At 41.5% G+C, this 23,608-nt stretch overlaps 3 protein-coding genes across 3 annotated transcripts; all 3 read left to right on the top strand.

Moving 5' to 3' along the window:
* Positions 1-1,423: 1,423 nt before the first annotated feature.
* On the top strand, positions 1,424-14,100 carry LOC110686330. Its single transcript, XM_021862920.1, has 4 exons — positions 1,424-1,690; positions 1,789-1,981; positions 2,107-2,492; positions 14,053-14,100. The coding sequence occupies exons 1-4, from the start codon at positions 1,424-1,426 to the stop codon at positions 14,098-14,100; spliced, it is 894 nt and encodes a 297-aa protein (XP_021718612.1).
* A 189-nt stretch (positions 14,101-14,289) lies between these two features.
* LOC110686329 lies at positions 14,290-15,006 on the top strand. The gene has a single exon (XM_021862919.1). The coding sequence runs from the start codon at positions 14,290-14,292 to the stop codon at positions 15,004-15,006; it is 717 nt and encodes a 238-aa protein (XP_021718611.1).
* A 129-nt stretch (positions 15,007-15,135) lies between these two features.
* Positions 15,136-15,627, top strand: LOC110686328. Its single transcript, XM_021862918.1, has one exon. It carries the CDS (start codon positions 15,136-15,138, stop codon positions 15,625-15,627), a length of 492 nt encoding a protein of 163 aa, XP_021718610.1.
* Positions 15,628-23,608: the final 7,981 nt, after the last annotated feature.

The following is a 23,608-nucleotide window of genomic DNA, read 5'->3' as shown; positions in this document are numbered from 1 at the left end:
ATCTTCAGTGGTGGCCAAAGATTTTCACATTTTCTTAGCTACACCTTGGTCCAGCTATTATTGGCTGGTTTGGGCCTCATAGGTGATATATAGCGGCAATGCATGACAATTTTGCTTGAGGGGAAGCCATGACTTATGTGGTCCTTAATTGATTTGAGAGGAGGATTGTTGCGGTGACAACCAAGTCCCACATGCAAAGATTAAGAAAGACTTGTATTCCTTAAGCACCCATAATAGTGGGCATTATTTTTGCTCGTGGGCATTTTGGTGGGCAAGCATGTGAAAAATTGGGTTACAATGGTGGGCTAAGTATTAGTTGCCCATGGGCATGTGTTAAAATGCCCAAGACTTGGGCAGAAATTGGGTTGAACAATTAGATGGTGGGCCCCACATATTGCTAATTTAAATAAAAAAAATTCGCTGGAGGCAACATCAAAACGATGCGTTTAATGTTGCACCGAAGAAGAAGCGAGATCAAAACGCAGCGTTTTGACCTGGGCTTTCTGAAAAAAAATAAAATAAAAAAGTGGACTGACGCGCGTTAGTCAATGGACGAATGCTGGAGCGCCCCGTGGCAGGTGCAGGAAGTTGGCCAATAGGAAAATTCTAGCGGTTGCCAACGGTAATAATGTTTGTAATGTAATTTCTAAAATAAATATTTATTAAAAAAAAAAATTACCAACGATCATAAAATTTAATTCTTTATAAATAGACATGCATTTTGGTATAATTTCAAAAATACCATAAATCCTCCATATTATTTTTCTAAATATTCTGAAATTAGAAGAAGATTTTTGCTGTATTGCACCGATTTTCAGGTAAATATTAATTTTTTTTTCCTTTTTTCTTTTTTTGTTTTTTTTTGCAAAATTCAGTTATTTATTAAAATTAGTATATATGTGATTTTTTTGCAAATTAAAAAAAGTAGTTCATGTAATGTAATTGCAATTATATATATAATTGTATTTAGAAAGTTGTTGCTATTTTATTCATACATTAATAAATTTGAAGTTAATTTAATCTGAATTTATTTGCTAATATTTTGGAAATTAGGTTGTTGTTTTGTATATGTGAAGTAATTTGTTATGCTAAATTATATTTATATGTTATTTTTGTATAGGTAGTTAATTTCGTTACATTATATTATGTATTATATGTTTTTTTATATATTGTAAAACGTGAATGTTGTATATTTAATAAATTAAGTGGTATTAGATTATATTTTTTGATTTGTTGTCATTTTAATTTGTTGTTTAAATGTAGTTAAAATTGTTGCAAGTTGTATATTAGTAAATTAAGTGTTGTGAAAGTTAGGTTATGTACAAATGTTAAAAAAATGGCTAAAATAATGTTGTGAATGTCATGTCTTATTACAATCTTTTTAAACATATTTATTTTTTGTTTTGTGATGCAGAATCTTTTAATGGATCCGAACAACCCAAATTTCCGTCAACAATTTTCTGGTTTTAGTGATGATTACCTAACTAATCCCGAGTTTCAATTGTTCTTGCAAAGAATGGGAAATACGTCTTTGCAACCACCTCCACAGCATCAGACACCCACTGAATTTCCCCAAGAACACTATGATAATAATGAAGAACGTACACCTGAAACTGATCATGGTAGCAACACCCAATTCGATGACAGCGAAGAGGAAAACGTACCAGAGACGCTGCAGTATCCTCCACAAGTTCCCAAAATGCAATCCAACCAGCTCAGGTTGCTGCAATAGCCACTCGTGTTTGGTCTATTGCGGAAGATGAAGCTCTGATTGGATTGTACTTGCAGATTAGCGAAGATGCTATTAAAGGTACGAGCCAGAAAGCAACTGACCTATGGCGCAATGTACACGCAGCATATCAAATGGCTCATGCGGAGAAGCCGCATATACTTTCGCCAAGACCTATGAAGAGTTTGTCGTCGCACTGGAGAAGGTTGGCAGCAGACACACTACAGTGGATATCTTGCTATGATGAAGCGGGTAGACTTCCGGAGGGGGGAGTGGTTACAACGAAGCTGACCGTATAAAAAGTGCGTCGAAGCTTTTTCATCTGGACAGAGGTCATAATTTCAGTTTTCCTCACGCATTTGAAATGCTTAATAAAGATCCAAAGTGGAGGCCAAAGCTGAGATGGTCGTTGTCAAAGAAGGAAAGAAAAGCTGCTTGTCATGATGAGGAGCAAGGTAGTGCTAGAAGTGGGAAGAGGTCGAGAGATGATGTAGGGGATGAAACCCCTACGGATGGTTTTTCATCTGGAGGAGTACAACGACCCGATGGTGTGAAGAAAGTAAAGGCCAAGTGTAAAGGGAAAGCAGTAGCTACAGAAAGTGGTTCGTCTGACCTTGGCGAACGAATGAAGGAATTCGCTACCATTCACGAAAGGGAGGCCATTCTGAAAGAAGAGAGGATCAAAATTGAAAAGGATAAGGAACAGAGGAAACGGGAGGAACTTGACATTCATAAGATGAGAACTGTTTCGGGGTTTTCTGATGTCTTGCGGGAGAGTTACAATTCCGAGACTGGAACCGAACGCCTGTACCTGCAAAACAAACGGATGCTCCGGACGATTGGAGATCCGCCTCCGACGGTCAAGTTAGTACTTGATTAAGGAGTAATTAATGCGGAAATAAAAGTGATTGGGTCTCTCTAGGTGAGAGTGTTAAATGTGCGTAATCCCCCTTAATGAGGATTAATGGAGGTATTTATAACCTTGGGAAACGTGCCAATCCTAGGTTTAGGTTAACCTAGGGCTGATTGGGCTTCCCTTGGAAGTTGGGCCTAGGTGGCTGGTTTTTCCATTAGGCATGGTGGATGCACCGTGTCATGACATAATAGGTCCAGGGTGGACAAATAGGCGTGTGTCACGTGGCAAACCCTGACAGTTCCAACTGGAGGGCACTTGGCAGGACCTGATTGGCCCACGTGGCGCATTCCGATTGGTGGGAGCAAATTCCCCTAATCATTTGCCCCTCACAAGTGGCACGTGACTGGTCACGTGTTACCGGTGACAGGTGTCGCACCGTGACAGGCGACGACCTGCTACAGGTGTCACTCGGCGAAAGGCCGAGAGATTCTCCCGCCCAAATTTTGAATTTTGGAAGTGACCCTTCGCCTTCTCACTTTGCCTATATAAGCGTGTGTTGACTTCAGTCATTTTCACACTTGAGAACTTTTTAGAGAGAACATTCGGACCCCTGAACTTGCTTTGACATTTCGGACTCTTTCTGCCTACCGCCTGCTCTGACAAGCCGACTACACAGGATTTCCAGAACTCCGTCAACTTCACTCGTTCAGGTAACCGTCGGTTCTCTTACTCTTAATTTTCTCTTAATTTTATTCTTTTTTGGAATGGCACCACGGAAGCACACGACACGACCTAGGTTAGTGATCAGCCGGTCACCGGGGACGGCTGAATCTAGGACTAGGAGTGCCGCCTGCCTTTTTCCGGACCCATCTTTGCCCTTTATACAAAGTCCGATTGTCTCTGTGTCTATGCAGAACATGATGGCCAGAACAAAAAGGACTGCTAGGATCTCAAACTCAGACGGCTCCTCCCACAGGGTGCCGATTAGTGAAACATCTGACCAGGCGCCAGATGTGGAAGTGAACCAAAGCGGCTTGAAAGCCGACAGTTCTGAGGGAGGAGTTATAGTGACCCCTTCCCATTTTACAGTTGACAAGTCTACATTCTCTCCTGCTCCTTTTGAAGGAGAGAAGGCGGGCCCCTCTGGGAGAGGGGAGGAGTTGTCCTCTTCGGACTCGTCAGAGGACGAATCCGAGTCTAGCTCTTCTGGTCATGCTTCTCTGGACACAGAAGAGAAAAACAGCCGCCTACAAGAGGCGAGGCTTTCTCACGCAGTTGAGAAGGGGGACAATTGGGCGGAGCCATCCGCCTCTTACCGAGAGCAAAATACCCCCTACTACTGCACTGTCCCACGGGGCTGGATCACGGCCATGCAAGAGAGAGTAGGGAGATTTATTGCGAACCATAGAATGGGCCCCGACTTTTTAGTTTTCGTGCCGGATCCAGAAGACACAGTCGTCTGGCCGGCTGGTACTAGTTATGATGGCGCCTGCTTTGGCTGCTACGAGGCGCCCATCAGGGCTGGGCTGCGCTTCCCACTACATCCGGCTGTTCAGCGGATCTTGGATGGGTATGAGTTGGGGTTATGGCAGTTAGCCCCAAACTCCTGGGTCAACGTACTCGGTTATGTGGCCGGGTGCGAATTGCACGGGGTGGAGCCAAACTTCGAGGCTTTCGCCCACATGAACTACCTCAGCCGGACCCCTAAGGCAGGCGGTACTGGCTGGTATCAATTGACGAGCCACAGAGGCTACCTCATGACAAGAGGTAAAGCAAACAAGTGGAAGGGAATGCGAAGCACCTTCCTTATCATTGAAAGTTAAGACATAGAGCTGAACAAGCGCTTCAACAGGTGGAACAGGAATTCGCCTCTTCTTGCAGGCGGCCGCAACATGCCGCCTGTTCCCCCCAAAGACAAGAAAGAGATCCTGCACAAAGGACTCTTTAAAGTAGAGTCGAGGGTCGACTCTACTACAGGGGCAAGAGAAAAAGTGCCCCTGCACTACGTCCCGAGCTTCAAATGGCTCTATGACGAGTACTTTTTGGCCGCCTGTGGCCTCAGCAGTCGGTGCTCAAGAGGTAGCCGGCCTGTCGAATACTCTGTTTTTCCATGCATTACTGTTATGACTTTTTATTAACTTTTCCATTTGTTCTTGCAACGGACGCCATGAGCAAAATTACCGCCTCCAAGACTGCGGCGGCCATGTTGCGAGCCTCTATCATGCAACAATCCTCAACCGACTCCCCCAACAAGGGGGCGCCCTTGGTGAGCTCCGAACCTTTCACTCTCTTTTTGGAGTTGGGTTTATGCATATACTGACCGAGTGTTGTTGTTTTTTTTTTAGACGGGCACTCCAAGAGCCTCTTCTTCCCAATAACCGGACTCCAAGACCCGGAGGACGACTGTTGCGAGCTCTCCTGGTACTGCCAGGAAACATGCGGCGGCTGAGAAACAGCCGTCCACTCCCTTTAAAACTCCAATCGGGCCGCCTAGAAGTATGAAGTTGTCCTTGTGAATTTAGACTTGCTCCCTTCTTTACTAGGTCTAACTCGTTTGTTTATGCTTGATGCAGCCGGCCCTCAGGAGCCAGACTTGGTCGAGGTGGCCAAGTCTATGATCAAAGCCATCCCTCTGGCTGAGAGGGAGGCGGTCAGGGGTATCGGCACCCTTGACATAGACGGGATTGCAGGGGTCCTTGCTGAGGTATACTTAGCATATTTTTGGTTATTTAAATTCCAGGACGCCTGTTTTTTGTTTGGAAACTGACGCCTGTTCCTTTTTACTTAGGCCCTGCTCCGAGTGAACGGCCTTCGCAAGCCGCTTGACAGGAAGAACAAAGAGGTAAAGGCTGCAAAAGCTATGGCCGCCTCTGACTGTGATAAGGCAATGTTTCAAATTGCCCAAAATGAGGTTTTGACAATTGATATTCTTTATTATCAGGCGCAGGCTACTTCTGCTATCCGGGCTCAGTTAGAGGCGGCCCAGAAGAAAAATAATGAGCTGGAGGCGACCATCAACAATCTCAAGGCCAAGCTGAGACCTCTTCGCCAAAAAATGTCCTCATACGACACCTTGGAGAAATCCTTGGCACACGTTAAGGAACGCCTGGTGACCCAGGAGAAGAGTCTTACTCAGGAGCTCTTGGCAAAGGCCAAGCAAGAAAAGAAGGAGCTGGTCCGAGAGATGATGGAAGACTCTGCTCAGATCCAGCGCCTGACCTGGGGCCGCCTCTTCCCCAATGCCGACTTTTCCTCCTGGGAAAAAACGTACCGCCAGTGTTCTGATAGATATAATCAAGAGATCCTGGCGGCTGCTGAGGACGAGGCGTTGGAGGAGGAGGAGCCGGTAGTGGCGCTTGTGCCGCTTGGAGTGGATGCATCGAAGAAGGATGCAACTGAAGCCGAGTCCAGCAAAAAGAGTGCTGACCAGGCGGCATCTGCTACTATTGAAGATCTGCCCCCTTCTTAAGCTTTATGTCTTCTTTTCACGGCCTGCGTGCCGTTTTTTTCTATTTACCCGGCCAGGGGGCCGGGGTTCTGAATATTTTGCCGATCTTAATGACCGGCTTCTTTTTGTATCTTTTACCCGGCCAAGGGGCCGGGGGTATGAATGTTTATGCCAGTCCTTCGAATTTGTTTCGTTTTGAATTTGTTAAGTATCGAAACTCTGATATCCAATTGCATACTTATACCGACTGTTTTGCATGGCCGATAGTTGCGGACAGGTACGAGGTAGTTAGTCACGCCACCTATGCCCCTGGACGACTGGTTGTCTGTTTCCAGGCTAAGCGATCAGTCGACCACTTTAAAGAATGGATCCTCTTCAACCAAGTAGAAAGGTGGTTTCCTACCTGCCTTGTTTTTTTTTTAAAAGCTAGAGACTCTAGTCGGTCCAGGCCGACTGTTCCCCGCCACATTTAATCTAGTGTGAACAGGCGCTGTATGAACACCCTTTTTAGTCTCATACTAAATTTTTAAGGAGTGACCAAGTAAACATGATTGTTACCTAGTCGCCGAGTGACTGAGTAGTAGAGGTTTCAAGCGGTGGGTACCGGTTGTTCCCCTTTATTTGCCAATATTTGTTGGCTATTAACTCATAAGGTACCGACTGTTCTTATCCCAAGTTGTTCAGTCGGTTGGTTGACACGGATGGTTACTGCGAACACTTGTTTGACCTGATTAGTCAGTTAAGTGAGAGGTATCCTTGTCCGGGAAACGGCTACGTGGTTGTCTTGGTTAGACAGTCGTATAGGTGCCGTGTAATGATTTTATAGAACAATGTTCCACCCAAAAGGGAGCTGCTCTCTGCGACGAATTTCATCCGGATGGATGCCGTCGGACGCCTGCTACAATGTTGGGACAGGTCGAATTGAACTTATATTTGGATCAGTTGGCTTGGCGCCTGGTCTGATCATTTTAGCCATGAGCCTTTGATAGTTCTTAGTGAACTGTGTTATGGGAGAGTAGCCGGTTGTGTGGAACAAGCGGCGTGCCCCTCTTAAGTAAAAATGAAAATTAAACATGGAGAGTAGCCGACTGTTTGTCAGTAGGCATGCCCCTCTTAGGTAAAAATGGAAATTAAACATGGAGAGTAGCCGACTGTTTGTCAGTAGGCATGTCCCTCTTAGTACAAAATTGAATGAAACATCAAACTTTCATTAAGTAGCCCTCGACTTTTTACATCATTCAAAAGAAATATTTCTTAAGATTATCTACATTCCAGGCTCGAGGCAACGGTTGGCCTTCTAGTGTTTCCAGACGGTAGGTACCGTCCCTGACCTCTTCATAGATTCGGTAGGGTCCTTCCCAGTTGGGAGTTAATTTGCCAGACTCATTAGCCCTACCAACTGCTTCCATTTTTCTAAGTACAAAGTCCCCCACTTTGAGTGGACGCCTGTGTACTTTTTTGTTGTATGATCTGGTCATTCTTAGGCGGTAAATTTCATGGCGCAAGAAAGCATTGCCCCTCCTTTCTTGGAGTGAGTCTAATGCCAGGCGCATGGCTTCCCAGTTTGCCTCTTCGTCATATAGCATTACTCGAAGAGTCGGCTCATAGTGTTCATTTGGAAGAACAGCTTCCGCACCATAGGTTAGGAGGAATGGAGTTTCTCCAATCGCCCCTTTTTCAGTCGTCCTAATGGCCCAGAGAACATGTGGTAATTCATCCGCCCATAGGCCGCCTGCTCGTTCAATCTTTTTCTTGAGACCGTCTGAGATGATTTTATTAAAGGCTTCTACCTGGCCGTTTGCTTGTGGACGGCCGACTGATGCAAAGTGGTGTGCAATTCCTTGGTCACCCAACCAGCTTTTGAGAACATGCGTCTCAAATTGGGGACCATTATGAAAAACCATAGACATGGGAACCCCAAACCGAGTGATGACGTTTTTCCAGATGAATGAAATTACATCCTTCGTCTTGATTCCCTTTACAGCCTCCGCCTCCACCCATTTAGTGAAGTAGTCGACTGCAACAAGTATGTACCTTCTTTCGCCTGTAGCAGGCGTATAGGGACCCAGAATATCCATGCCCCACTTAGCAAACGGTAGTGGGCTATGAATGGTAGTGAGGTCAGTAGCCGGACGGTGAATTAGTTTGCCAAACCTTTGGCACTTGTCACATTTTTTCACCATCTCCATTGCATCTGCTTCTAAAGTAGGCCAAAAGTAGCCCTGCCGCCTTGTCCGTTGAGCAAGCGACCTACCGCCTATATGGGAAGCGTAGTAACCAGAGTGAAGATCGTCTAGTATCTCTCGTCCTTTTTCTAGAGGAACACACTTTAAGTAGGGTTGAAGGTACCCTCTTTTGTGAAGTTCTCCCCTTATCATTTCAAAACTGGCTGCCCGTTTTTTTCAGCGCAGCCGCCTGGTGATGATCATCCGGCAGGGTACCATCTGTCAGATATGCCCTGATTGGATCCATCCAGGTTGAGCTTCTGTCTAGGATTCCAATAGGATCTTCCTCGATGCTTCTCTTCTTCATTACTTCCCAAAAAACATTTCGAGGAGTATCACAAGAGGCGGATGATGCTAATTTTGAAAGTGCATCCGCCTGGTTGTTTTCTGATCTCGGCACTTGAGTCAGATGAAAATCTTCAAGGGATCCGACTGCTTGTCGTACTGCCTGTAAATACTTGATCATGGCCGGATGGGTTGCTTCGTATTCGCCATTATACTGACTCACTATCAATTGTGAATCGGAACAGGCGTCTATCTTTCGTGCCCTTGCCGCCTTGCACATGCGGATTCCAGCTAGTAAAGCTTCATATTCTGCCTCATTGTTTGAGGCCTGAAAACTGAAGCGTAGAGCATACTCGTACCTGTCGTCTTCTGGCAACTGACATATGACGCCTGCTCCACAACCATTTGAAGTAGAGCTTCCGTCCACATATACCTTCCAGACTTGGTCTGGATCTCGAGAATCAGGGGGACGAGTCATCTCAACAATAAAGTCAGCAAAGGCTTGCCCCTTCACTGCTTTTCTAGGCTCGAAAGTAACTTCGAGGCTCTGTATTTCTATGGCCCATTTGATCATCCGGCCTGACGACTCCATGGTGGTCAGTGGCCGGTTGATAGGTTGATCTGTATACACGACGACTGCATGTGCCAAAAAGTAGGGCTTCAATTTTTTAACAGCCATGAAGAGTGCAAGACCAAATTTTTCCACTAAGGGATACCTCAACTCGGCATTTTTCAGTACATGACTGACAAAGTAGACCGGGAGCTGACAGCCGTCTCTTTCAGCAAGAAGAACAGCGCTTAACGCATGATTAGAGACGACCAGGTACATGTAGAGTACTTCTTTGGGCAAAGGGCTGACCAGCCTCGGCAAGGAATGCAAGTGAACTTTCAATTTCTGGAAGGCCGCCTCAGCATCCGACCCCCATTCAAACCTTGCCTTCTTCTTAATGGCCTGGAATAAGTATCAGCATTTGTCGCCTGATCGGCTTAGAAATCTTCCCAAGGCCACAAGACAACCTGTTAACTTCTGAACCTCTCGGACGGTACGAGGCGACTGCATGTCGATGACCGCCTGCACCTTCTCAAGGTTCGCCTCTACTCCTCTCTGATTGATAAGGAATCCGAGAAATTTCCCAGACTCAACTCCAAATACACATTTCTTGGGATTGAGCACGACATGGTGCCGCCTAAGTGTGGCGAAAGTTTCTCGGAGGTCCGACAGATGATCTATCTGAAGCTTAGACTTGACAATCATATCATCAATGTATGCCTCGACGTTTCTCCCAATCTGATCAAAGAACACAGTGTTTATCATTCGCTGGAAGGTGGCCGGGGCATTCTTAAGACCAAACGGCATGACCGTGTAACAGTATAACCCTTGATCAGTGACGAAGGCCGTCTTCTCCTGATCTTTCTTCCATAAAGGAATTTGATGGAAACCAGAGTAGGCGTCCATAAAACTCATCAAAGCATGGCCGGCTGTTGAGTCGACCAGGTTATCAATTTTAAGCAGAGGATAACTGTCTTTGGGGCACGCCTTGTTTAGGCCTGTGTAGTCTACACACATTCGCCAGGTGCCATTCGACTTTTTAACAAGCACCACATTTGCAACCCAGTCTGGGAAGTAACATTGCCGAATGAACCCTGCATCAAGTAATTTTTTAACTTCGGCGGCTGCCGCCTGACTTCTTTCTTCTCCATGGTTCCGCTTTTTCTGCCTTACCGGCTTCTTTTTCGGATCCACAGCCAGTTTATGTACCGCCAGGTCAGGACTAATGCCTGGCATTTCGAGGACTTCGAATGCAAATATTTCCTTGTATTCTTTCAATAGTTTGTGAAAGTCGTCACCCAGGACTCTCAGAGCAGTTGTCCCAACTTTGACTGTTCGCTCAGGACGTGAGTCGTCTAAGATCAGGTCCGTATGCTCACCAGCCGGCTGAGGGCGGAATTCATCCGACCGCTCCTCTGCCAATGATTGCTATTTTCTGTCTTTTCTTGCGGCCCCCGCCTGGGCTGCCTTTCTCTTCTTACCGCCTGCTTCTTGAACAGGCGCACTATCCTTGACAGTGTCAAGGTCTGTTTTTCCACCACTTGACCCAGCGGTCATAACAGTGGGCTTGATATCCGAGAGATAGCACTCTCGGGCCATCCTCTGATCTCCCCTTAGGGACCCGACTGTTCCATTATCCCTCTCAAACTTGAGCAACATAAGAGATGGGATTATAACAGCCTTGGAATTATTCAGGGTTGGTCGTCCTAGAATCATGTTGTAGGCCGAGAGTTCTTCTACTACCAGGAACCGGACTACCATGTGTCGTCCTTCCCCTTTTTCACCCAGGCGGATGGGTAAATCCACTCGTCCCACTGGGTGGACTCCTCCTCCTCCAAACCCTACTAAAGGGTGGGATGCCGGATGTATGCAATCAGTCTGATATTTGAGTTTTGACAGACATTTTCTACTGATAAGATCTGAGGAGCTTCCGGTATCTATAATGATTCGGCCAACTCTCTGGTTGGCCACTTTACATTCAATAACGATAGGGTCGTCATGCGGTCCCCTTACCCCTCCTAGATCTTCTTCAGTGATGACAATCTCAGGAAATGAATATTTGGAAGGCCGTTCTTGGTGAACGGAATTTACGTCTAGCCGCCTGATATTGTCTTTGTTGCCCCTAATAGTGGGGCCTCCTCCTGAGAAGCCGCCTGCAATGGTGTAGACGACTGCATCATCTGTATCAGAGCTGTCGGCCTGTTGACTCTTTTTGGCCGACTGCTTTTTCGAGGAAGTGTTCCCATCAGATTTCTTGACATAAGAGTCAAGATCGCCTTGCTCGGCCAGGCGGTCCAGATACCGCATGAGACTGATGCATTCGTTGGTGTGATGACTAACATCTTCATGATAATCACATAATTTTTCTTGGTTCCGGTTGCTTGCAGAACCCTTCATGGGGGCCGACTTCTCAATTGAGATCCGTCCCTTGATTTCCTTTAGGATAGCTTAACTATCCTTGTTAAACGCATACTTTGGGGAGTATGGTTTGAATTCTTTCCTCTTCTTCTGGGCCGGCTGTTAAGAGGAATCAGACGCCCAGACCTCTTTTCTCTTCTTCTCATCTTTATTCGACGACTGTTTCTGTCGTCCTTCTCTTTTGTCGAACCTTTTCCCGTCCGACTGTTTTCCTGTACTACAAAGATCAGTCGCCTGTATATAGGCTTCCGCTTCAATCAAGGCCTCTTGAAGAGTCACCACCCTCTTTCGGACCAAATCAAATTTGAATGTCGATCCGTCTTTGAGGCCTCTGAAAAAGTCAGTATAGGCTACCTTATCCGGTAACCCTTGAATCTGTATTCTCATCAGGTTAAACCGCCTGATGTAAGAACGAAGCCCCTCCTTCTCGCCCTGCTGAATCGTTCCTAAATCAAGGGTCGTCTTCTTCGCAGGTATGTTCATGGAAAAGTTGGAGGTGAATAAGTAAGCAAGCGTCCTGAAATTATTCACACAACCAGTCGGTAGGTTGCCGAACCATTGTTGTGCGATTCCTTTGAGAGTCGCTGGAAAACACTTGCACCAAGTGGGATCATCCAACCCTTGAAGGTACATTAGGTTGGTGAATGCCATCAAATGGTCTTCTGGGTTAGTAGTGCCGTCATAGGCGCCTACTAATACATTTTTCACTTTGGCCGGCTGAGCGGCTTCAGCAATTTCCTTAGAGAAGGTCGACGGCTGTTCCCCAAGTCTAAGCAACCGTAGCTGCCAGTCCATAGGTTGGACATTCTTTGCTGCATGCCCACCAAACAGAGGTGGCTGCAAAAAATATTGTTGTTGCGGTACAAATGGTAAGTTTGGTACCGCTTGGTCACTATGAAAGCCGGACTGACGAGAGGTACCGCCTGACTGACTCTCATGATGCGACTGAGTATGCCTCATCGAGGTATTGCGTAGACTGTCTTGGAAGTCTGAAGTAGAGGCCGACTCTGACAATCGGTCATTCTTTTTCTGCACTAGCAATAGCCGAGCATCTGTGTATGTTTTCTTCGACCCGTCCGCCTGAATATGACGAACAGGTTTCCTCTTTCCTGGAGTAGGAAAGCGGTACTTTGTGAAATCAAGGACAGGCGACTCCCACTTCCTAGAGTTAAGATGAGGGGTCGCCTCTCGCCCTTGAACAGGTTTCCTCTTCCCTGAAGAGGAAGGTTTCTTAGCCAACTGATCCCTGGCCAGAGCAGGCGGCTTCTTGTTGAGCAACTCTTGAATCTCTCCTTTGAAGCCCCTCATGAAGGTCATGAGTTCGTTTCTTGTATGGGAGCAGACCCATCAGCCGGCTGCTGCTGAACAGGCGGTGCGCCGGCTGGATCACTGAGTCCAGTTTGAAGATGTTCCCGTTCCCTCCTTTCGGTATGACGGGTGCGTCGGGCCCTTAGGGTCCCGTCTGAAGCTGTGTGAGCTTCAACTTCAAATTCTTCCTCAGTATCATGGTCCGACTGAACTTGAGGGTCGTCTAGGGGACGCCTCTCTTCAGGAGTCGGTACAGACGTGGATGCCATCTCAGAAGTACTCTCCCCACAGACGGCGCCAAAATGTTTCGGGGTTTTCTGATGTCCTGCGGGAGAGTTACAATTCCGAGACTGGAACCGGACGCCTGTACCTGCAAAACAAACGGATGCTCCGGACGATTGGAGATCCGCCTCCGACGGTCAAGTTAGTACTTGATTAAGGAGTAATTAATGCGGAAATAAAAGTGATTGGGTCTCTCTAGGTGAGAGTGTTAAATGTGCGTAATCCCCCTTAATGAGGATTAATGGAGGTATTTATAACCTTGGGAAACGTGCCAATCCTAGGTTTCGGTTAACCTAGGGCTGATTGGGCTTCCCTTGGAAGTTGGGCCTAGGTGGCCGGTTTTTCCATTAGGCATGGTGGATGCCACGTGTCATGACATAATAGGTCCAGGGTGGACAAATAGGCGTGTGCCACGTGGCAAACCCTGGCAGTTCCAACTGGAGGGCACTTGGCAGGACCTGATTGGCCCACGTGGCGCATTCCGATTGGTGGGAGCAAAATCCCCTAATCAAGAACCATGTTTGATATGCTGCAAACTCTGAAGAATTCGCCTACGCCACTCACTCGTCAAGAAGAGGCGTACAAGAATTTTTTACTTGGTCAATTACAAGGCTTTTAAGCATGTTATTGTAGTAGGTCTACGCTTGTATTACTCAAGTTTTTAATTATGCTATTGTAGTTGATCTATGTTTGTATTAGTTAAGTTTTTAATTATGCGCAATGTAGTCTTTTATTTTTAACTTGTATTAGTGGTGTGTTTAATTTCAATGTCATATGTAAACGTGTATTCTGATTTTCCAATATTGAATGACAAGTTGTTTAACAAGTTGATTTCAATTGTCATTGTTACCGACATAATTGGATTCAGTTTTTGTCATTGTGTAGTCACTTTTTCATTCATTTTTTGTCATTGTGTAGTCATTTTTGCATTCATTTTTTGTCAATGTGTAGTCACTTTTGTCAGAATGCTTTAACTCTTGGTCATTGATACCGACATAATTGCACTAAAGATTTGTCATTGTCAACTAGCATAGTATACCTATTACGTGGCTGAGAATTTGATTCCTTCAGTTGGTGTGGTCATTCAGATTTGTAACCACATATTCATTTGATATATTTGCTATATATAGTAAGCATGGCACATATCCACAACCACACCAATTCAAAAACTTACATTATTAGTACAAGATGTATTCCAGACCATCATCAAGTTCAAGTTCAAGTTCATCTTCTTCAAATACTGAAGAGTATGATCAACTCGTAGATGAACTCTTCACATACCAACCCCCAACTTTCCTCATGCCCCAAACACAGTCCCAACCCACTACAAAAACACCCAGAGGGGGTACGGATAGAAGAGATAGGGAAATGGGACATGCCAGACTGTTTAATGATTATTTTTCCGATAATCCTATGTACGACACCAACCAATTTAGAAGAAGATTTCGAATGCAACGACCTTTGTTTTTACGTATTATGAACAAGGTCGTTGAAGGTGATGTTTACTTCCAGCAGCGTAGGGATACAGCTGGAAGGTTAGGCTTATCACCTCTGCAAAAATGTACAGCCGCGATAAGAATGTTAGCCTACGACTTGGCTGCAGACGCCGTAGATGAATACGTTCGAATCAGTCAGTCAACCGCTCGAGTTTCCCTTCAACGTTTTTGTGCCGGGGTCATTGATCAGTTCGGAACCGAGTACCTGCGAAACCCTATAACTGATCATTTGGCTCGAATACTGCATCAAAATGAATTGCGTGGTTTTCCAGGCATGATAGGCAGCATTGATTGCATGCGTTGGGAATGGAAGAATTGTCCAACGGCTTGGAATGCGCAGTACGCCGGTAGAAACAAGAAAGCAACGCTTATACTGGAAGCCGTTGCGGATCAAGATTTATGGATCTGACATTCCTTCTTTCGTATTCCCGGATCTTGTAATGATCTTAATGTTTTGTACCGTTCACCAGTGTTCGATGAGGTTCTGCATGGTCGAGCTCCTCTGGTAAATTTTACAGTTAACGGCCATAAATACAACATGGCTTATTACTTAGCCGACGACATTTATCCAAAGTGGGAAACTTTTATTCAGGGTATCACATACCCTCAACTTCAGAAGGATAAAATGTTCACTGACGCTGCTGCTCGGAAGGACGTTGAAAGAGCTTTCGGTGTTTTGCAAGCTCGATTTGCAATAATACGAAAACCGTCACTGGCGTACGATGAGGACATACTGCGGGACATAATGAAAGCATGTATTATTATGAACAACATGATTGTTGAAGATGAGCGCCACAACTACACTCGAGCCGAAGTTCTAAGAAGCTTCTACGAAGAAGATCACCAAGAATTAACACCAGCATCAACGTCTACAACGCCACTGTTTGAATTCAACGTAGGCCGACCTATCAACTTTGACTTTAACTCATTTCTACAACAACAAGCTTCCCTCCGTGATAGAGAAATTCATCTATCTCCGAAAAGTGATTCAGTCAAACATATTTGGTTACAATATGGGCCAACTAATTAGTGAAAAATTAGCACGGCTTAAACAAGGCCAAGTACTATGGCCTACCTACTTAACCGTACGAAGTCGGATTTTTTTTAATTGTTTTGTTTATTTTATTCCCTAAGTTTAATTATGCATGACGTTTCAAATGTAATCGGTTTCTAGTACTGTACCGCTTTTTAAAATAAATAAAAACATTTAGGAAATTTTGATCGTTTTGTTACCATTATTTCATCTAACGTACATAATTTAACGACAAATTTTACCGATAAAAACAACACAAATAAAAAAAATAAGTTACACAAATTTAGACTAGTTTTTATTTTTTTGGAGTAATATTGTTAAAGTATAAATGAAATTAATAAATAAAGAAGTGTTGAGTTGGAGAAAGAAAATAATGGTGGGGTATTGAAAAAGTAAGAGAGAGAGTGGTGTGCAAGCATTTTTTTTCTCACCATTGGTAGAGAAATTGGGAAAAAAAATTGCTCATGGGCAAAATTGATTTGTTGAAGAGAAAGAGGGTAGAGAGATAGTGGGCAACTATTTTTTTTGCCCACCATTGAAAGTAGAGAGAAAGTGGATAGAGAGATATTAGACAAGCATTATTTTTGCCCACCATTAAAAGTGGTCTTATAAGTGTCTACCTACTCCATTGGTATAAGGCTTTTGAAAATATAGCTGTTTTTTCAAATTAAACACAACAATACTCTCCCACCTGGAATATCGTTTGGCAACTTTACTCGACATTATCTGCTTTGTACACTCCAAATACATCCTTATATTAATAAGTATCAAAATATTTAGTGACTAAAACAACATATTTTGTTAAAATTAAAAGTATTCTATGGTTGATATCTTGCCAAAAGACCAACGAATAAGATTATGCACAGATCACCGGTTCACCACAAGCTTTACCAGCCAAGTAGATAGCAGTCAAACACTCATACCCACGCACTCTTTTAAGGAGCCATGCAAATTATAAGAGTTAGAGCAATCCATATTCAGTAATGCAACATGCAATATGTAGTAAATTAAAACTAGCACCATTTACGTATATTCTTATTTTCAAAAAAAAAAAAAAAAAAAAAAAACTTATATCTAGAGAATCGAACTTCATTAGGTATATTAGAGTATATAATAACGTTAGCAGCATGAAAAATCAGTAAATCTCTGTTACTCACTGTGAGAAACGTTTTTGTTTCTCACAGTGGCAGTTTCGTAAATAAAATGTACCACCGTGATTAAAGTGGTACAATTTTATCATCCATTTCGTAAATAAAATGTACCACCGTGACTAAAGTGGTACATTTTATTTACGAAACTGCCACTGTGAGAAACAAAAATGTTTATCACAGTGAGTAATGGGGACGCCCTCATGAAAAATGGGTGGAGAAATGCTATCACTGTGCAAAGAGCTACTCCCTTTGTCCCTGTTTGGTTGCTCCATTGGACTTTTCACGGTCTTCAAAACACGTTTTAAAACATAAATATCTTTATTTTTATATGCGTAAAAATTGTAAAAACTTTATGTTAATAAAATATACACTGAGACGAATCCAACAAGATGCCCCTTGACTATATTATCATTTATAAATTAATGAGAATTTATGATCAAAGGTTTTAAAGTTTGACCCAAATTTTTGCTATGGGGCAAACAAATAGGGACAGAGGATGTAATAGACAAATTATAGCTTTGTTTTGTTGAAGTTTAAAATTCTAATTTGATGAATTGATGGTATGAACTAAAAAAAAAAAGGTCCTAGGCCTCCTAAGTCCTAGCTTTGCACAAGATTTCTTTTTTTTAACAACAGTAGAACACAGACGAATGCAAATCCATTCCTCAAATAGAGTATGAAGAAGATGTTAGAAAAGTTTAAATTAATTCGTTTGTTTACTTTCTCTAATCCCTTCCTCAAATAGAATGCAATAAGATGTGTTACAACTACTTTGTATAATAAAACGAGAGGAATTATAATTTCTGTTAGCTAATGTAAGAAAAATGTTCTCTTTATGAATTATATACTAGCATTATTATTTTATAGTATTATTTTTAAATAAAGATACATGTCAATTGTCAGTTTTAATGACTACTCCCTCTTTTCCTTTCTTCACTGTCTTTTGATTATATGTTGATATTAAATTTCAGACATTTGTAAACTAAATTATCTTAAGTTTTAGAACAAAATAATGATTATTACTTTACTTTAATCAATTCAAGATCAATGACGATGGCAAGCAACAAAATGTACAGCAATAAAACCACTAAAGGTACGTACTAATATATTCCTCCTACTATATATCTATTAAATTGTAATAAAATTCATGCATTACACGAGTTTATAACTAGTTAGACATGCTTTACATGCAAGAGATTTAAATATTTTGTATTTGCTTAATAATTAATGTAACCCTTGGTTTAGGCAAAAGTATTAAGGTAGATGGATAATGTTGGACATTTTTGCTTTTTTAGATGAAGAAAAAAATAGTGTAGTGTGTATGTATAAGACTACGTACTACAGCCTACAAGGTTATTTTCAAAATTTTGGTTAAATCGGACTATAACTACGGTTTGGAAAAGTTATTGGTCCTTATCAAAATGTGTTTGCTAGCTCCTAATATGGCCATTCAAGATAATATTTTGCTAGTAATTAATAACGTAAATATATACTTCGTATATCTTAACAAATAAATATAAAAATAAGACAAGATAGCTAACGTTATGGCAAGACATGAAAAAAGTGACAGAGTTTCTGTCGAGTGGATTTTCTTCTTTAACTTTACGTTCCTCAATAATATATATACCATAATAGGATAAAGACTTGTGTAACTAATATCTCATATTCTCCAACAAAATATTTTACAAATTAGACCTATTCTGAAGAGAGTTGATGGAAGATTGGTTTCGGATCGGAATTAGCTAGTGTACTGTTATGTGTTGATAATTTGTGTAGGACTCCTAATAATTTATTGTCCTATCTAAACCGTTATCTTATCTACTACTATTGTTAATTTATTATGGTTGACCTTTTCTAATAAGATGATCTCTCTTGGGATATTGATGCCCTATCTCAAGACTCAAGCACTTCCAAATATGATTGTGCACCTTATACGAGGTATTCCTCATCCTATTAAGTTTGGTTTTTTTTTTCATTGACAAGAATCCTGTTAAGGATTTAATAAAAGGCAATGATATATGTAGGCTTAAGGGATATCATTAAATAAACTTTTAAAAATTATTTAAAGTTGGGAATATATGGCAAAATTACACACAAATTAATATAATTAATATTTTATTATTCCTAATATTTTCTTCTTTGTCTTCTTATACATAATTTTAAGGACTATGTTTATCACTTTCTATAAGAATAGGGAGATTATAATAATACAAGTATATATAAGGGGTAAGTTGAGTATTGATTAAGAGAAAAGGCCAAAGCATCTGTATAAAAAAATGGAATAGGCAAATATCAATATGCAATAAATGAAATATCCACTAGTTTGACTACAAAGTTTAGTGAATTCGACTTGATTTCGATACAATATTGTTGGCCGACGTGAGCTGACCTACATAGAAAGCAATTTTTACTGTTGCTTGGTCACCTTACTGGTATGCAGACAAAACTGCAAAAGAAAAAGTTAAGTAATTTTATTTTATTCTTTTATTTTTATGATTTGACTAGAGAATAATAAAGTCCAACACTTAAATTATACTTTCTCCATCTCATAAATATTACAATAATTATCATTTTAGAAAATTTTACAAATATTGCAACAATTCCTTATTTATACATGTTTTTTCTCTTTCTCTCCTCATCACATGAGCCCCTATCTTTATTTCTCTCTATCTCTCTTTTCTTCTTAAAATTTGTGGCCCCTCCCTTAATTGCAATATTAGGGAAACGAAGGAAGTATGTTTTATCTCTTACGGATAGTTAACACTAATTGAATAGGAATATTTGGAGGGAAAGGGGGAGAATGGAATGAAACTAAAGGACATAATTTGGGTAATACATAAAGTAAGCTAAGAGGATGAAAAGGAAATAGATAGATCTATATTTTCCTTTCTATTTTAATAAACCAATCTTTTTGAGATGGATCTATATTATCCTGTTAAGAAAAGTAAAGGTTAAGAGTCTTCTCAAGATTCTTCATCTTCAGCTAGTTTTGATCAGGGGTTGGTGGCCCCTCTTCCAGATTCACCCAGTGCCTGATGTAGTTCGGAGTTTGGAAATGTAGGGGTCTTGGTAGAGCAGAATCTCGATTTGGCTAGCGCTAAGTCTCCTTCCACACTAACTGATTTTTATAGTCATGCTCAGGGAGTTTTATCTTCCACATTAAGTCTCCTTCCAAAAAGATCTTATGTTTTACATTTTTGTTATAAGACTTTGCCACTTGTCTCTTCCAGGGCTCAATCTTGGCTAGCGCTCGGAGTCTTTCACCTTCAATATCCATTAAATCGATAGACATAGATTGTTGATAGTCCTCTTGACTTATGTCCATTTGTCTGGCTATCCTAGCAGACTTATTAGCGCTTAACTCTACTAGTACAACATGTCCATGCCCATATACCAATTGGTAAGGGGTAGTCCTAATTGCATCTCTTTTTGATGTCACATATGCCCAAGAAGCATAGTATAGGAGAACATGCCAATTTTTAGGATTTTCATCCACCATCTTAGCAATCCCTTTAGTAATAACCTTGTTAGTGGCCTCTGCATGTCTATTAGCTTGAGCAAAGTAAGGCGTTGAGTGAACCTTTTGAATCTCAAACTCCTTGAGGTAGGAGTTGAACTCATGCCTTGTAAACATGGTAGCTTGATCCACTATTATGGATTTAGGAATCCCATATCTTGTAAAGATTTTCTCTTCCAAGAATAAGATTACTACCCTTGCATTTAAGTTTTTAAAAGCCTGGACTTTGATCCACTTTATAAAGTAATTTGTAGCAATTAGGATGTACTCATGATGAGCCGATAAGGGAGGTTTAATAGGCCCAATTGCATCTATCGCCCAACCTCTAAAAGGCCAAGGCTTGATTATGGGGTGCAATTCTATCGCTGGTGCCCTGCTTATTAGTCTAAAGCGTTGAAATTGTTTACAACCTTTTGCATATTGCAAGCAATCTTGTCTAACTGAAGGCCAATAAAATCCCATGTGATGGATCAACCACCTCATCTTAATCCCAGTTTGCTGTGACCCACAAATACCATGATAAACTTCAGCCAAAATGGTTAACACTTTTTTTGTACTGGCACACCTTAGTACACCTTGAGGATCTTTTCTATACAGCTTGCTTCCCATAAGAAAGTATTTTGTAGCTGCTTAGTCTAACTTTAGCTAGCACTTTTCCTTTTGAAGGATCATTCAAGTACTCCTTGATCTCTTTTCTCCAATCTGTGTCTTGGGTAAGGATATTGTCCTTGTTCACTTTTTCTTTTACTTTTTCATCTAAAGGTTTCAGTTTATATGTGCTTATATGAATAATCGATTCATCAAAATCCTCACGATCAGGCAATGATGCTTGGTGTGCCAAAAAGTCAGCCTCTTTATTCTCTTCTCTCGGGATATGGGAGATTTGAATATATTCATAAGCATTGATAAGCTCTTAAACAATAGATACAAAGGTCATCGCTAAGGGTGAAATTCCTTTGTACTCTTTGTTTACTTGGGCTATCACCCACTGCGAATCGCCTAACACCTTAGCTCTTGTAACTCCCATATCTTTAAGAGTCCTCAATCCAATTACCAAGGCCTCAAACTCTGCTCTATTATTTGTGCATTGAGTTGAGAAAGTGATCGTCATCTTGTTTACTACACCAGAAGGTGAACAAATCACAATTCCAGCCCCAGTTGACTCTCTCCTACTAGATCCATCAAAGAACATAGTCCATGATTTTTCTTCTTGGACCATTATGTTTTCCATAGATGGTTGGTCAGCCAAGAAATCCACTAGCACTTTTCCTTTAACAGCCTTTTAAGGTACATATGTTAGCTGGAATTGTGATATATGCATACTCCTTTTGCACAATCTTCCTTTGATGAAAGGGTGATCCAATAGGTATTTGAGTACATCTATTAGTGAAACTATCTCTACTGGGAAAGCCATGAAATAATGATTAAGTTTGATGGAAGCATCATACAAACTTAAACACCATTTCTCTGCATTGGTATATCTTGTTTTAGTATCATGTAAGATTCTTCTTAGATAGAAAATTGCTTGTTCATGACTTTGTTCATTCTCTTGGGTTAACATGCTTGCAATTTAATCTTTTGTAGCTGAAAGATACAACCTTAATGGCTTTCAATTCTGTTTTGGAGGAATTAATACTAGTGGAAAAGCCAATTTGCTCTTAATTTGTTCAAAGGAATCCTGGTGTTCCGGTTCCCACTTAAACTCTTCTCCTTGTTTGAGCTTAAGGAGAGGGGAAAATACTTTTGTTTTCTAGCCAGATTAGTGATAAACCTTCCAACATAATTGATTTGCCCCAAAAACTTCTGTAATTCCTTTTTATTAGCTGGAGGTGATGCTTCAAGAACAACTTTAGCCTTGTTTTGATCGACCTCTATGTCGTTCTTATGAACTAGGAATCCTAAGAAGTTACTGGCTTCAACCTCGAAGGCACATTTCAAAGGGTTCAACTTTAGATTGAACTTTCTCCTCCTTTTAAAAGCCAAAATGTGATGTTTAAAATGCTTTGATAATTTATGGGATTTCACTAAAACATCGTCTATGTGAACCTCCATAAAATCGCCTATCATTTCATCAAATGTGAGATTCATAGTTCTTTGATATGTTGCCCTTGCGTTTTTAAGTCCAAATGGCATCGCCACATATTCATAGAGCCCCAAAGAACATGGACATCTGAATGCAGTCTTTGAGTGATCGTCTTCAGCGATCCTTATCTAATGATACCAGCAAAACCATCTAGCATTGACACAAACTCATGTCTTGAAAAGGCGTCTATCAACATATCTTCTATAGGCATGGGGTATTGATCTTTTGGAGATGCACTATTGATGTCCCTATGTAGACACCTAATCGTGTCTCCCCAAAAACCAAACCAGTGATGAGTACCTTTCACTTTTTGATTGACAAGTTTGGTAAAGAGTTGAAGAGTCTTGCAAAGTTTCCTTAAGCCTTGATCATATTTCTAACCCTACCCAAAGTGTTTAAATCCAAAATCATTCATTTCGTGTCCTTAAAACATTCATTTCGTGCCCAAATTAAAAAAATGTCTAACCTGATTATTTTGGTCCATTTCCCCAGTTCAATTATTGTTTAGTTGGATGAGGCTTGAAAAGAGCTTTCCAATGATATATTACAAGCTTAAATCAATTAGGTCCACCTTAGCTACGACCCAATGATTATATAGAGTCTAAATATTTTATTTAGGCTCTATATGATCATATTCCTAATCCCAAACCAATTAGGATTGTTTTAGAAGTTTCTAGAAGGCTCTGATTTATCTTGTAAAGATCGGAGAGTTTGAAATTGAATAAAACTTCTCTTTTTGATAATCCTTGTTCCATTCGAATTCAAATACGTTCGTATATATTTGGCATAGAGAACCCATCAGAAATCAAACTCCGTACAAAATTAGACTATCGTATGAACCATTGTGCAAAGTCAGGACCATCGCACCGCGATAGTCCTAATGCGTCGCGACAATCCTATTGCATCGCGTCAAAAGTAGTTTTATTTCGGTCCAAATTCTAAACTTTTTTCTGATCGTTTCGACTCTCTTTTTTCCTTATAAATAGAGGTCGTTTTCCTCGTTTTCAAATTAGATAGAATCATTAATAATAACCATCAAGAATCCCTAGCCACAATCATCATCAACAATCCTTATCGACAATCATCAATTACCATCATTAACAATTATCAACAACCATCATATATAATAATCATCATCACACTCAAAATTCCTAATGTTCTTAGCCTTAGCCTGAACACATCTTTGATACATCCCAGTCATCCACCATACTTCCTTCACGTGATTCG

Source organism: Chenopodium quinoa, unplaced genomic scaffold (genome assembly GCF_001683475.1).
Source record: "Chenopodium quinoa cultivar QQ74 unplaced genomic scaffold, ASM168347v1, whole genome shotgun sequence".
In the NCBI taxonomy this organism is placed as follows: Eukaryota; Viridiplantae; Streptophyta; class Magnoliopsida; order Caryophyllales; family Amaranthaceae; genus Chenopodium; species Chenopodium quinoa.
Note: the sequence above shows the minus strand (reverse complement) of the source record. Positions and strands in the feature narration are given on the sequence as shown.

Excerpts from the sequence above, each read along its gene's own strand:
- LOC110686328 (XM_021862918.1), top strand. The coding sequence starts at position 15,136 with ATGGCTTATTACTTAGCCGACGACATTTATCCAAAGTGGGAAACTTTT.
- LOC110686330 (XM_021862920.1), top strand. The coding sequence starts at position 1,424 with ATGGATCCGAACAACCCAAATTTCCGTCAACAATTTTCTGGTTTTAGT. Across the intron at positions 1,691-1,788 it reads CGCTGCAGTATCCTCCACAA|ATTAGCGAAGATGCTATTAA; the intron begins GTTCCCAAAATG and ends TTGTACTTGCAG. Across the intron at positions 1,982-2,106 it reads ATCTTGCTATGATGAAGCGG|ATCCAAAGTGGAGGCCAAAG; the intron begins GTAGACTTCCGG and ends TGCTTAATAAAG.
- LOC110686329 (XM_021862919.1), top strand. The coding sequence starts at position 14,290 with ATGTATTCCAGACCATCATCAAGTTCAAGTTCAAGTTCATCTTCTTCA.